The sequence below is a fragment of the Miniopterus natalensis genome, chromosome 4 (assembly GCF_054644295.1).
Source record: "Miniopterus natalensis isolate mMinNat1 chromosome 4, mMinNat1.hap1, whole genome shotgun sequence".
In the NCBI taxonomy this organism is placed as follows: Eukaryota; Metazoa; Chordata; class Mammalia; order Chiroptera; family Miniopteridae; genus Miniopterus; species Miniopterus natalensis.
Genome location: NC_142084.1, coordinates 92,216,743 through 92,230,034, shown reverse-complemented (window position 1 = coordinate 92,230,034; position 13,292 = coordinate 92,216,743). Strand labels below are relative to the sequence as shown.

The window sequence follows — 13,292 nt, the reverse complement described above, 5'->3', positions numbered from 1 at the left end:
GAGCTTATGCCCCAGCAGCCTAATGTCCTAACTGGTCCTTTATAATGGAATTTTTGCCTATCCCTGTCCTGGAGTCACCCTGTGATTAAATCTTGGCTCCACCGTTTAGTAGCGGGGTGACTTCGGGAAAAATAATTCCTCTTTTTTCATCTTTAGTGTTCTTATTTATAACAATGTGGTCATCGTAGTATTCTCAAAGGGTCACTGTGAAAACTGAATGACATACTGCGTGTAAGGACTTAATACAGCCCTCGGCTCACGGGCAAGTGCTCTGGAAGGTGGTGGTTGTGGGGAGCATGCGAATGATGAACTGATTTTATAGCCGCCCTTATCTGAGCTCTTGGTCATTTCAAATCAGATTATCGCCCTCCAGACTGATCTTCAGGCGGAGACAAGATTGTGCGTGTTTGTGTGTGTGCACTGATGTCCAAATTTCTAGGCGAATGCGTTTGCCCATGGAGCTCAGTCTTGTCCTCTCCTCCCTCACGCCTGAAAAAACGGCCCGAGTCTCATTCTGGATTGAGTAGAGGGTCAGTCAGCACTGGCCCCGAGATCACTCTTGACGTGACAATAATTGTTTTCGCTTTCTGCATTCACCTTTAGGTGGCTTTATTAAAAACACGGTTAGACAAAAACCCTCCACCTGAAAACATCATTAGAGAAAATCCCTCGAAATAAAAGGCACACGTTTCCCTTGCCTGGCTGCTTCATCACCTCCCCGCCCTCCCCCTCGCATGCCCTGTGCTCCCAACACAGTCCAAGAGATGACTCTCGTTCATGCGTTCGTGTAACAGCCATCTAGCGTGAGCTCACTGTGTTCCAGTCATTGTTCTGTGCTTGGAGAGCATCAACCAGTAGACAGGATTTCTGCTTTTATGGTGCTCACATTCTAGAGTTAAAAACAATAAACAAAGCAAAGTAAATCAGATAATGCGCTAGAAGGTGACAGGTTCTATAGAGGACAGTAAAGCGAGGAAAGGATTTGAAGTACATGAGAAAAAAAAAAAACAGGCGACTGGAGGAAAAGTGTAGCCGGGAGAGACCAGCATGTGCAAAGGCCCTGGGGTAGGAGTGTGCCTGGGGAACCAGAAGGCCAGCGCGGAGTAAACACAAGGGAGAGTGTTAGGGGATGAGGTCAGAGGGTAAGACGGACAGATCGGAGGGGGCATTTTAAGGAGTTTGGCTTCACCCTGATTGAGATGAAAAGAAATCTATGACTTACAACAGTGGCGCTTTCGTTTCTTCTTTCCCCATCTGCTTTGGCAGCTTTTCTCTGATTCCCTTTAACACTTTCTCTCCCAGCCCCCGTGGGTGCAGGCCATGCCTCCACACCCTTCCCCTAGTCAGGAGCTAGTTAGCAAAGTGTCCCTTTGACCTGACATCCACGCCTTCTGTGGCCTTCAACCACCTTCGCCCCGCCCTGCTGGCCTCCTTTCAGCAAGAATCGGCGACGAGCCCCCCTCGTGTTTACCATGACCCTCCTTCGCGCCTGCGGCCCATGGCGCTAGCCCTGAAGAGCCCCCCTTCGTGGAATGCCCGTAGGCCTCGCCACCTCTGCTCACCCGCCCTGCCCATTCTTGCCCTTGCCCGCTTCTCTTTCCGCACTCCTTCCCCTTCGCTCTTTCTCCCTCTCCATTCCTCTCCCCCTTCTCTCCCCACCCCACCCATGGTCTTTCTACTGCTCTTCCCAGCCCCCCTCCTCTCTCCACCCAGCCAGCCCTTTGCTGTTCTCTCTAAGAGCCCTCCCCCTGCCCTGTCCGTCATGCCGGGGTGGACCCTGGCCTTCCCAAGGTGGGTGGATGTTCAGGACAGGATCCCTGCCAACGGTCATGTCATTTCAGATTCCCATAGATCACCCCTCTCTCCCCACCATCTGCCAGGTCTTCCCTTTGGCAGGCACAGATTTTCCCTTGGCCAGGTCTCAAACCACAGCCCGATGGAAGAGGCCAGCCTAGGCGGTCAAGCCATAACCACTGACCCCTGCCCACCCCGACTCAGGAGCTCCGAGCTGCCACCGTCCTCTCCTGCCCCTCATCTCTAAACCTCGGGGCACACAGCTCAGGTGTCGGAGAGACGCTGCAGGTGTCCACGAGAGAGGCAGGGTGATGCAGACCAGGCCATGCCTGGGCTGTCGAGCTTACGTCCAATTTTAAAGGGAGATTTGCAAGCTAGAGTAGTGACTTCCAAAAGGCTTTCTGATTATTGCTGATTTTTTTCTGAGTTGGGGTACAGTGAGAAAAACAAGACCAACATGATGTTTTTCAATTGAGCAAAAATATTCAATTTAAAGGAGGGTACTTTATTTTAAATTCCTAGACATCCTTATTCTGTTATTGTTGCTATTAAAAACACCCTTTATTTTATAAAATTATGGCCATTGAAAGCAGAATATGTGTGAGCGTGTATGTGTGTGTTAAATATGTTTAATTATATGTGTAATTATATAATTATAAACACATATTTCTATATAAATACGTATTATATGTGGCACACAGAGAGAGATTGCCTTAATTGGCAAAATACAAGGTCTTTAATCACCTAGCCTATGAAATCCAAAACTCCGGGAATGACCAACCTAGCAAAAGTGTTTCTAAAAATAAGCCACCGCCAACAACAGCCAGGTTCTTAAGAGCGTAGACCGTAGATTCAGGGAAACCCACGCTCTGTCTGCAACCCTGACTTTTAGCCGTTGGCAAATAACCTTTCTGGGTCTTGGTTTTCTCAACTGAAAAAATGCAGAGGCTAACGGCACCTTCTTAATGATACGTGAGTGGATGCTGTGAAATGCTGAGCACCGGGTCTGGCCCATGAGCTAAACTGCGTTGGCAACAATCGCCGTGACTTTACTGCTACTTTTAGGAGGCATGGTGAGGGGTTAGAAACCATATCATAGGTGCTGGAGCTACCGCACAAGAAGTCCCTCCATAAGCCGGGTCAGTTCTTTGAAGGTTAAGGTGGAGAGAATAGGTTCAAGAGCTGGACTGGCCACTTGCATGATGAACTGAGCCTGGCAGTAGCTCATCTCCATGCAAATATATGCGGACATGCCAGTGAGGCTGCCCTGCCTCGGGGCGCCCAGGGCCCCCCAGACAGGCTGCCCCGCTTCCCGGGCTGCGCCTGCCCCATCCTCCTGTGATGAGATGCAGTTGAGACATCAAAGCAGAGACTGTGGTTACGGGGTCCTGGAGAGGGGGCTCCGAGGGGGAAACCGGCTTGTTCCTAAAGGCAGCCAAGCCCGTGCCCGGGGACCTGTGTGTTGGCTCAAAAGTCTTTCAAGCCGCTGAAATGCATCGTCTCTGCAGTGCGAGGAGACCAGCAGATGGGGGAGGCTGGCAGGTGAGGGAAAGGGGCGCAACGAGTGAGACTGCAGGCTGCACCCCAGGATGGGTAGGAAGTGTCTGCCTTATCAAGCCAGTCAGCCGAATGTGACTTTTTCTATCAAGCGTCCCGCCTCCTGTTGATAGCCACCCATTCAACCCGCATTTCTCCTTTCTCCCTGGGGATGCGCGGCGCCAAGTCAGACTCCATACTCCCTACGCGCAGTTCGCAGCTAGTGGTGATGCCCTGAACCCGGGAGGGTTCTGCGCTCCCCCACATTTGGGGTGGGGGGAGGCTATCGCTCATGCAAAGCAATCTGGCAGGCTCTTTCAGATTCTTTTCAAAGCCAGAGCAGCTCGGAGGAGCGTGTTCTGGTCTCCCCACACGGCAGAGCCAGTTCCTCTAAAAATAGCTTTCTTCCCGAGAACCCACGGTGAGACGGCTCGCCGCAGATTTTCCTCGAAACCGAGCTCCCATCCGCGGGACTGTTCCCGCCGCTCCTCAGCGTTTCTCTGAACCAGCTCCAGCCTCCAGCAGGGATGGGTTCTGGGAAGAGCCAGAGGCCCCCATGTTCCTCTCTTCTGTCGTCTTCAGTCCGCCCCCCCGGGCCCTCGAGGCTGCAGAGGGACCATCTGTCCTTGAAGCCCCATCTCAGTCTCTGTCCCGCCTTCTTCCATGTTCGCTCCATACCCCACACAGGGTCAGCCACTGTCTCGTGCCCCCCGCCAGGGCAGGTGGGTGTATGCGGTGGAGACCGGCTGGGATGGGCTTAAGGGCCAAGTCAAAATGAAAGCATCTAGGGGGAAAGTCACCCCGCTTTTCACCCAGCCACACCTCAACCCTGTTGTTGATCTGGGGTGGGGAGACAGCTGCTTAGCAGAAGCAAATATCCCCCCACCTCCCCAGCCACCACCCATTATACTGGTCAGCGGGGATCTGAGAGAGAGAGAACTGAAAATCAGAACCCAGAGAGCAGCCAGCAGAGCAAACGGGCCGAAGGGCTCTGGGGCCCCCTGACATCGGTGATCCGAAGACGTTCCGAGAGCTGCAGGTTTCTGCAGGCCGCCGGGTGGAGGGAGGGGCGGGGTGGGGGGGCGGCAGGTGCCCAGCAGAGTAATTAATAACAGAGCCTGGGGGTAAATCATCCCGGTGGGAACCCCGGTCCCGCCTCTCACGTGGGGCACCTTTCTTTAGCATCTCCTGCGCCACCCAGTTCCCCCTGTGAAAACTAGATCTTTCCCATGAAGATTAGATAACGTAACGTACAGAAAGCAGCGCAATGTTTGGAATCTAAATGGAATCTGAAAAGAAAACACGTGAGCACAGGTACACATAGCTGACGCGAGAGAATGATTAGGCTCAGGCTCCCATTCCGTTTATTCTTCACTTTTTCTGAGATGAAGAAAAAGCCCCCTGTCGGCGGCGTCTGAGCACGTGCACGCGAGAGCAGCCTTGGCCCCGCGTCCGCACCCCTGTCCCCTGTAGGTGACGCCGGGCGTTCCTCGGGGCAGCCCCCCAGCAACGGCTCGGTCACATACGCCTCCGTTCCTCATCTCTGCCGTCAGCGAGTCTTACAGACTCAGGGGGGATGTCCAGGGCTCACCGCCGTTCTGAGGTCCACCAGGGGCAAAGGTCAAGAAAGGGAGAGGCCAGGAATGTGGCCTTGATGGGAAGCCCCCCTCAGCCCTGTCCCAGCACAGGGAAGCGTCAGGGGCTGAGCCTCCGGGCTCTGCGACGTTGTCTTTCCTCTGACCTAAAGGCCCCGGATGGCTTTGGGGAAGGATCGGCATGGGCCTGCCTTCCTTCCGCAGGGTCTGGACATCCGAACAGGAGTTCCCAAGTCACGGGAAGACTAAGAGAGACGGGAAGGACTTAAGAATCTTTGCGAACTCTCACGAAGGTGACTTCTGGGGGAGGCAGTCGAGCCCAGGGGTTAAGAACACAGGCATTTGCATCAGACCAATAGGTTCAAGTACCGGCTCTGCCATTTACTAGCAGCCTGACATCAGGCAAATGGGCCTCTTTGTACCATGATTTCTTCATCCATAAAATGGGTATGCTAATACCACGTGCCTTGTAGGGCTGTTGAAGGAATAAAATGAGCCAGGGTGTGACGGGCCCTGAGTGTGACCGAAAAAGGCCTCCGTGAATGATAGGCGTTCGTCTTTAGCGCCGCCTCGACCCCATCAGCGCCATAGCCCAGGCCAGCCCCAGAGCTTCTCTGCCAGGGGACTCGCAGCCCCTGCCAGTCTCCCTGGCACCGTGCCGACTTACGTGTTGCCAGAAATATATTGTGTTTGCATGCAACAGACCATTAAGGAAGCACCAAGTAACTAGGGCAAATCAATACAGAAGGCAAATCGCCGAGACGCCCGTCAGGTGTTCCCGGTGTTTTTACTGGTGCCGAGGATGCTCAGAAGCTTGGCTTGGGTGTTCGTCTTTATGCTGGTTCTGTTAGATCAGCCGGCAGCCTGGAGGATGCGTGCCCGTTAAGGGAGACCTAGAACAGTCCTGGCTTCAGGCACGTCCCCGAGCGTGCCCGGTTCTGTGGTGTTAATGCTGCTTTTGTCTCCACTCTGAGTGTCTGTCGGTGGGAGTGTGGAGTTCTGCGTGCTTGTTCCAGGCGGCGGGACTGGGCGCCGTGTGACAGCCACCGGGGGTGCCTGCTGCACGGAGGCCTGTGAGGGCACACGCACCAGCCTCACCCCCTTGGTGGAGGGGCCGTCCCACCGAGGATGAGCGAGGAGGGCGGTTGTGACTGAAAGAATGGAGACGCCCCAGTTCCGAGGGTGCCCAGCACAGCCGGCGATGAAACTGAGTGTGAGTCCCGGCCGTGGCTCTCCCTGGCTCTGCGACTCTGGACAGGTGACCTCCCACCTCTGCGCCTGGTTCCTCGTGTTTAACGTGGGGGCGGCCATAGCGCACAGGATCTGCCTCCTAGAGGTCAAACGTTGTTAGACAAGCCTCGTGCCTCTTCCAAGAACCGGATGCATAGGAGCTCTTACTGCTGTGATTGCTGCTGCTCTGGCCTTTACTTCACGTTTAAAGTCGCTGACAATTCACAGCTACCCACCCCCCGCCCCCAGACACACTCTGACGCCCCCGGGGTGAGGTTAGCGGACGTCTCATGGCCTTGGCATCTCCCTGGGGCTGGGTGTCCGGCCAGTGCCCACAGCAGCACGAGGAGCAGGGAAACAGCAGAGAAAAGACCCTCCCCGGAGTGAGTCTTGAGAGCACAGGACGCGCAGCAGTGTCCCTGCAGGGTTAGCAGGCTCAGGTCGGAATCCTTTGTTCTTTGTTCCAAACGCACACCTTTGCACTCTCGCTGCACACGTTATACCAGATACCTGCTTCTGCAGAGGCCGTGTGACGTCTCAGAAGGGGGGTTGGGGTCTTAGCCCCTTAGACTTTTCGGTGACTTTGGGAAAGCCGCTTCAGCCTCTGGGCCTCAGTTTCCCCTTTCTGTCACGGCAGGGTGATCGGTGGGTAGGCGCAGAGCTGGCGGTTCTGCCACCCGCCAGCTCTGTCACTCCGGGCAGACTGTTTGTTCCCTCCAGGTTTTATTTCCTTCATTCACAAAATGGGGCCGCTTGCCTCGGAAGTGCCGGGGTGGGAAGAGACAATGGACATAAATCAACTCGACTCCATAAATAACAGCCCCTCCTGAGCTGGGTTAAATCGCCAGGTGATCAACCCCCCGGGGGACAGGCATCCCTCCTGCTCTCTGACTCATCCCTCCCTCAGCCTCACACCTTCCCCAAAGTGGAGGTTAGCTGGTTAGGAGCCCAGGGACAGCCAGCTGCCCTCACGCCCAGCGCTCACCTGACCGGCACGGGCTCTGGGCCCGCAGCCAGGGGCAGTGGGTCCTCTGGCAAAGCTGAGGGGTTTGCCGTCGCTAACAGGCAGTGGCTGCCTCCAGAGGCGTCATCCCGCCGAGGTCCCTCGCCACAGTGGCAGGTGAATCACAGGATTCCTGGAGAGCATTTTCCACCTGACTGGCGGCCCCAGAGACCCACAGAGCGGCTGCCTCTGCCGAGAAATCCCTGCTGAACTCTGCTTATCTGGAAAACACGAGTGTCCTTGGAACTTCTCGGTCAAGCCGACTGCCCGAGTCTGCCGCCCGGCTGGGCGGCTACATCCAGCACCCTGTGGCTCACCGGGAGCCAGCCAGGTCCCCGTCCAGCCAGCCTGCGCCCACGTGCCCAGCAGCGCACGCTCCCCGCCCCCTCCGGCGGGCCAGAGGCTTTCTCGGCAGACCGTGGCGGTCTCCCCGGTCAGGCCCTTCATCCTGCAGCCGAGAGAATGATCTGTCCCGATGCTCCCCCTCTCCTCCCCCCTTGCTCCCCGGCTCCCCCTCCCCCGGCCTGGCGAGTGATTTGTCTGTGTTATGGGCTGGCCTGACAAACCCTTCCACATTAGCAGCTGAGATGTTGTTTGAAATGGGAAAATTGCTGGCAAACTGCTCCATTAGCCGTCCCAGTAACAAATATGCCGTTGCGCCGATGAAGACGCGATCGCAGAGGCACAAATTAATACTACTGTCTCCCCCACCCCGCAGCGGGGATTACTCTTCCAGACGAATAGGTTCATCCCAGCCAGGAACACGCAGCCACGGGACAGGACGCGGCCTTGGCGGGAGCCGGTTCCTCCCGTTGCTTCCTCCTGCTCCCCCGCCACGTCCCTCCCCACGCACACCCTTTTTGTGTGTCTTCCCAGCTGAGGGTTTGGGGAGCATCCGTGCCCAGTAAGGAGGTGATGAAACGATCCGCACCTCAGAGACAAGGGAGATGGATGAGGGGGGGATGCTGAGTCCCCAGCCTGGGCGGGGGCATCATTCATCACCTCTAATAGAGAGCCTGCCTCCCGCCCAGGCCTCTTCCCCGCCGCACCTGTTCCTGGTGACAGGAAGTCATTTGAGAGACGAAAGAATGAAGAATGGAAGTGCTTGCTCACTCCCTGTGGCCCCTTCTCTTCCACAGAAGCTCTGGGCCCCGGGCCTGCAGCAGCTCTTGTCTTCTCAGAGTAACAGGAGAGGAAGCATTTCAGGAGAGCCAGCAAGATGTTAAAGCCCTAGATCGAGCAGCAGCCCAGGGTCTGAGTGGTCCGGTGGGGTCCCCAGGGCCTTCAGGATGTCAGGAAGCCAGTCTGATGGACGTCAGGCTGGGGGCTAAAGATGGGGGGGCTCTTTCCCCACCGTATTGGAACAGCCCCAGAGATAAATATCGAGTCATTATGCCGTACACCTGAAACTAATATAATGTCGTGTGTCAATTACTCCTCAAAACAAAAAAGAAGCCCTGGCCTGTTTTGCTCAGTGGTTAGAGCATCAGCCCGCGGACTGAAGGATCCCAGGTTCGATTCCGGTCAAGGGCATGTACCTCGGTTGCAGGCTCGATCCCCAGCCCCAGTCGGGGCGCATGCAGGAGGCAACCAATCGATGTGTCTCTCTCCCATCAATGTTTCTCTCTCTCGCCCTCTCTCTCCCTTCCACTTCTCTGAAAAGCAACGGAAAAAATATCCTCAGATGAGAGTTAAAAAAAAAATTTAAATAAGAAAAAGGGAAAGCAAAGCCCAGACACAAAGCCAGTGGCGTTGCCGCGCCTGCCGGTGCAGGGCCCCAGCAGCAGTGTGGCCGAGCCTGACCCGAGCAGGAACAGGCCTCCGTGTAAACATCGCCGCCTGCGGCCCACCCCTCTTCTCTGTCCCTTGACGTTTCCAGCACTCTCTTCAGTTACTTCCCGTAGCTTTTCCGAAGGAGCTGGCTGCTTCCTAAGCCCGCTTACAATAAGGAGGACCGGGACCCTCAAGGAGAGCTCACCTCTCTCTTCCAGCTCCTCCGGGGGAGCTGGACCCTGGGCAGGGTGCTCCGTGCATCAGATCACGAGCCTCTGGCTTGTACGCGGTGTTTCCTGGCCTCCTTCACGCAGAACGTGTGCCGCGGGGTGCAAGAGGCCGTCCCGCCCTCCAGGCCCTCAGCAACCACCGGGTGATGGGCGGGTGGTTAACTGACTCTCTCTGCTCTGTTTCCCAGACGCCTGGAGCAGAACTCCATCAAGTCCATCCCGGCCGGAGCCTTCACCCCGTACAAGAAGCTGAAGCGAATGTGAGTTCCCCCCGGGAGAAGCAAGCCCACGTGTGTTCGGTCTGGGGGTAGCATGTCATGTGTGGTGGGCGGCCTGCTCAGTCACAGGCTGGCTGTACGGCATTCCTCCGGATCATACGCCTCTGGGCCGGTTCAGTGTCGGACCTGGAATGTTCTCCTAAGTGGGGGGTACGGTCAGAGGTGTTGCATTCAGACGGCAAGGTGTAAGGGCTTTGACACCCATACACCTGGTGGGACAGGTAAGGGCCTCTCCAGCTGAAGCAAGTGAAATGGTCTGGGCGGGAGGTGGGGCTCCGTTGGCCTGAAACCCCCCATATCACCTTTTCTATCGCTCCCTGGCTTTGGAGACGTGGCCCTGTGGTGGGAGCTTCAGTGGAGAGGTGACAGTGGCCTGTTATTCTGTAGCACTGTCACCAGCATTGCTAAACCACGCGCAGTCATTCAGCAAACACTTCGAGAACGTCCGCTGTGTATAAGGAGCTGTGCTAGGGTCTGTGGACAGCCCGGAGAACTAAGATAAAGTCGCTGTCAAGGAGCTTACATATCCGAGCGGGAGAACACAGAAATTAACTTGACGAGCCCTAGAAATTGCTAAGCACTAGAAAGTAACACAGGGAGGGGAGGGGATGGGGAGTGATGGTGGGTGGGCTTCAGGAAGGTTTGCCCGTGAAGGCCTCTGTGTGCAGGTGACCTGAGTAAAGGAAGTGAGTCATGACAAGCTCGGAGGGAAGGACATGTGAAGGCCGTGGGCAGTGTGCATGGGTGTCCGTGCATGGGTGTTCGTGCATAGGGACTGTGCATGGGTGTTTGTGAGTGAGGAGTGTGAGTGGGGAACGTGCATGCATGGGTGTGTGTGCAAGGGAGTGTGCATGGGTGTGTGTGCAAGGGGAGTGTGCATGGGTGTGTGTGCAAGGGGAGTGTGCATGGGGGTGTGTGCGAGGGGAATGTGCATGGGTGTGTGTGCATGGGGAGTGTGCACGGGGAGTGTGCATGGGGGGGTGCAGGGGGAGTGTGCATGGGGGTGTGTGCAGGGGGAGTGTGCATGGGAGTATGTGCAAGGGAAGTGTGCAGGGGGAGTGTGCAGGGGGAGTGTGCATGGGGGTGTGTGCAGGGGGAGTGTGCATGGGAGTATGTGCAAGGGAAGTGTGCAGGGGGAGTGTGCAGGGGGAGTGTGCATGGGGGTGTGTGCAAGGGGAGTGTGCATGGGGAGTGTGCATGGGGGTGTGTGCAAGGGGAGTGTGCATGGGGAGTGTGCATGGGGGTGTGTGCAAGGGGAGTGTGCATGGGGGTATGTGCGAGGGGAATGTGCATGGGTGTGTGTGCATGGGGAGTGTGCACGGGGAGTGTGCATGGGGGTGTGTGCAGGGGGAGTGTGCATGGGGGTGTGTGCAGGGGGAGTGTGCATGGGAGTATGTGCAAGGGGAGTGTGCAGGGGGAGTGCGCATGGGGAGTGAGTGAGGAAGGAAGTGGTGGGGATGGTGTTGGAGAGGTGGGTGAGGCCTAGATCCCATGGATCCTTGGACTATGGTAAGAACTTTCCACTCTTTCTAAGTGAGATAAGAAGGTTCTTATCCTCCAGCTGTATCACTTGCCCGTGATTATCCCCAACATCCCACAACCACCATAACCGACATCACTGCCACCACTGCATCCTCTGAACAACTGGTGGCCCCAGACCTTCTGACCTTCCCTACCCCGGCAACCACTGAGAGCACCGTGGCCCTCAGCCCCACCACTGGCAACACCATCCACACCACCCTTCCCCATCCTACGGCCCCTTGAGCACTGCTCTGTGAGTCACCCAGGCCTGGGCACTCTGAAGGGGGGCCAGTAGGATTCAGAAATGGCCCATCCATTGCCGTCATAGATAGGAAGAATCTGGGAGGGAGACACCTTTCCCTCTTCCAGGCTAAGAAATCATTTATTACAGCCCAGTAATCAAGATGATGCTTCTTCACTGTGCTTACTCTCCGGCCCCCTCAGAGGGATGAGAGAGGCAGGTGGAAATGCGCAAGGGCTGGCTGTTCGCTTCCCCTCCGGGCTGGTGCATCCGTTTCCCTGGGGGAGGAGGCGTACATTAAAGAGGTTAAGTGCCTGCTGACTCTTTTTATGTTAAAAATAAACATCCCAGCGAAGCAGTGGCATTGGTAGGCTTCACCCTCAGCTCTCAGGAAGCCAACTTCCCATCTCCCTGGAAAGCCAAACCAAACAAGCTCTTCTGCTGGTACAGTTCCAGGAGCAGCCCCGGCCTAATGAGGCAGCCTCCGCACCTTCTCTCCCCGCCCCTTGGCAGTGCTCCTGCGGAGGAGCTGTATAAATATAGGCCTTAATATTTAAAACCCTGGGCTATTAATCTCCTGGGCTCCCTGCTTCCCCAGCACACTCTCCACCACCACCACCACCCCCAATTCATTTTTAAAGCCCAGCTTGATGATGCAGCCAGATAGTAATTTCAGTGAGAAATGACAAGTTTAGCCACTGCCCCAACCTATATCTCTTGCATGATTTAAGTTGCGGCTCTAATTTTTTGTGAAGTCCAGGTAATTTAGAGCGTGGCTATGTGTTACTGTCCTTCCTTCCTCCCGCTGGGCTCGCCATGATCTGTGCATTCAAAATTCATAAGCTCTTCTCAGTCACGGCCTGGAAAGTGAATTTAATTTTTGATCACTTCTGTTGATATTTATTACGATGCCCCTTTTCTCCCGTCATGAATGGTGGCAGGGAAGAGAGACCTCGTAACATTTTTCCAGCTAGCAGGAGTCCAGAAACCCCTGCTCACGTGCGATGGCTTGGGAGAAGCCGGATCCCTGGAGAGAGTGGGTTTTACAGCCTTAAGCGTGGCTTCCTCCCAGGTGTACGTGACAAGTTTGTCTCTCGTCTCTAACAAAAGCAGGTTTCCCGTCAACTATGGATGAACCTCACATCCTTCTCTTGTCTCTAATAAGACAATGGTGAAGAAATGTCCCTGAATGGATGGCTTTGTCCCCACCTATTCCTAATGGTCAGCTTGGTATAACAGTATTTCTAGATAAAAACTAGTATCTGGGTAGAAAAGCCATTTTCAGGGAGAATCAGAGGCACTGGAGAGACCCCTCAGTCTTATGGGGTTGGGGACTAGTCCCGCTGACCCTGGGGACAAACCTGTTTTGTGCCGCCAGAACAGTATGTTGAGTTCCTCATTTGCATGATCTCCGGTAGAACAGAACTCCATAGGCCCCAGCACCTCCGTGTCACACACCTTTCTTTCCCCACTGACCCCGCTGGCCCTGGAATCTGCCGCTTCTGTCCTGAGCAGCCTGGAAAGATTACCCCGTCTCAGTCCCAGGAGACTGGGGTGAGTCTGAGACTGACCAGATTCTAACCCGCTGTGGCCTGAAGTATGACTCAGGAACCACCTGCAGGGAAATTACCTGGAAATTTGTAACATATGCAGATTTCTTACCCCAGCTCCCTAGCCAACCCAATCAGACTCTCTGTGGGTGCATTTTAATAAAAATACCCTGGTGAAGTTTTGAGGTTTGAGAACCACGGGTCAAGGGTGACCCAGCCACCCAGAGTCTGTCCTGGGACCACCCTGGTGTGGATCAGAAGGAGTTGAGCATGGAGACAGGTGGGCACCTGAGGCCTTTCCCAGGCTGCCTTATTGCCCTGGGCCTCTGCGTCCTGCTTCCATCATATGAGTGCAGGGCAGGCTCAAGGCGCCGGCTCTGGACCTAAACAGCTCAGTCCAGTCACCTGTGGCCCCAGGTTCTTCCCCTCACAGGGCTGCTGTCTCCTTCCCGCAGAGCTACGAATTAAGGTGAAGTGACCACCTGGGTCAGTTTTCAGCTAGACAATTTCTTCTCCAATGTCCACTTCCCACCATCTCCAA

At 55.5% G+C, this 13,292-nt stretch overlaps 1 protein-coding gene across 1 annotated transcript in view; it reads left to right on the top strand.

Annotated features, from left to right (window-relative positions):
• Window positions 1-13,292, top strand: part of SLIT3 (slit guidance ligand 3) — a 528,787-nt gene that overhangs the window by 421,175 nt on the left and 94,320 nt on the right. Inside the window, exon 10 of the mRNA XM_087816965.1 lies at window positions 9,350-9,421. Within this exon, the coding sequence (XP_087673091.1) occupies window positions 9,350-9,421 (72 nt within the window). The remainder of the gene's footprint in view (window positions 1-9,349; window positions 9,422-13,292) is intronic.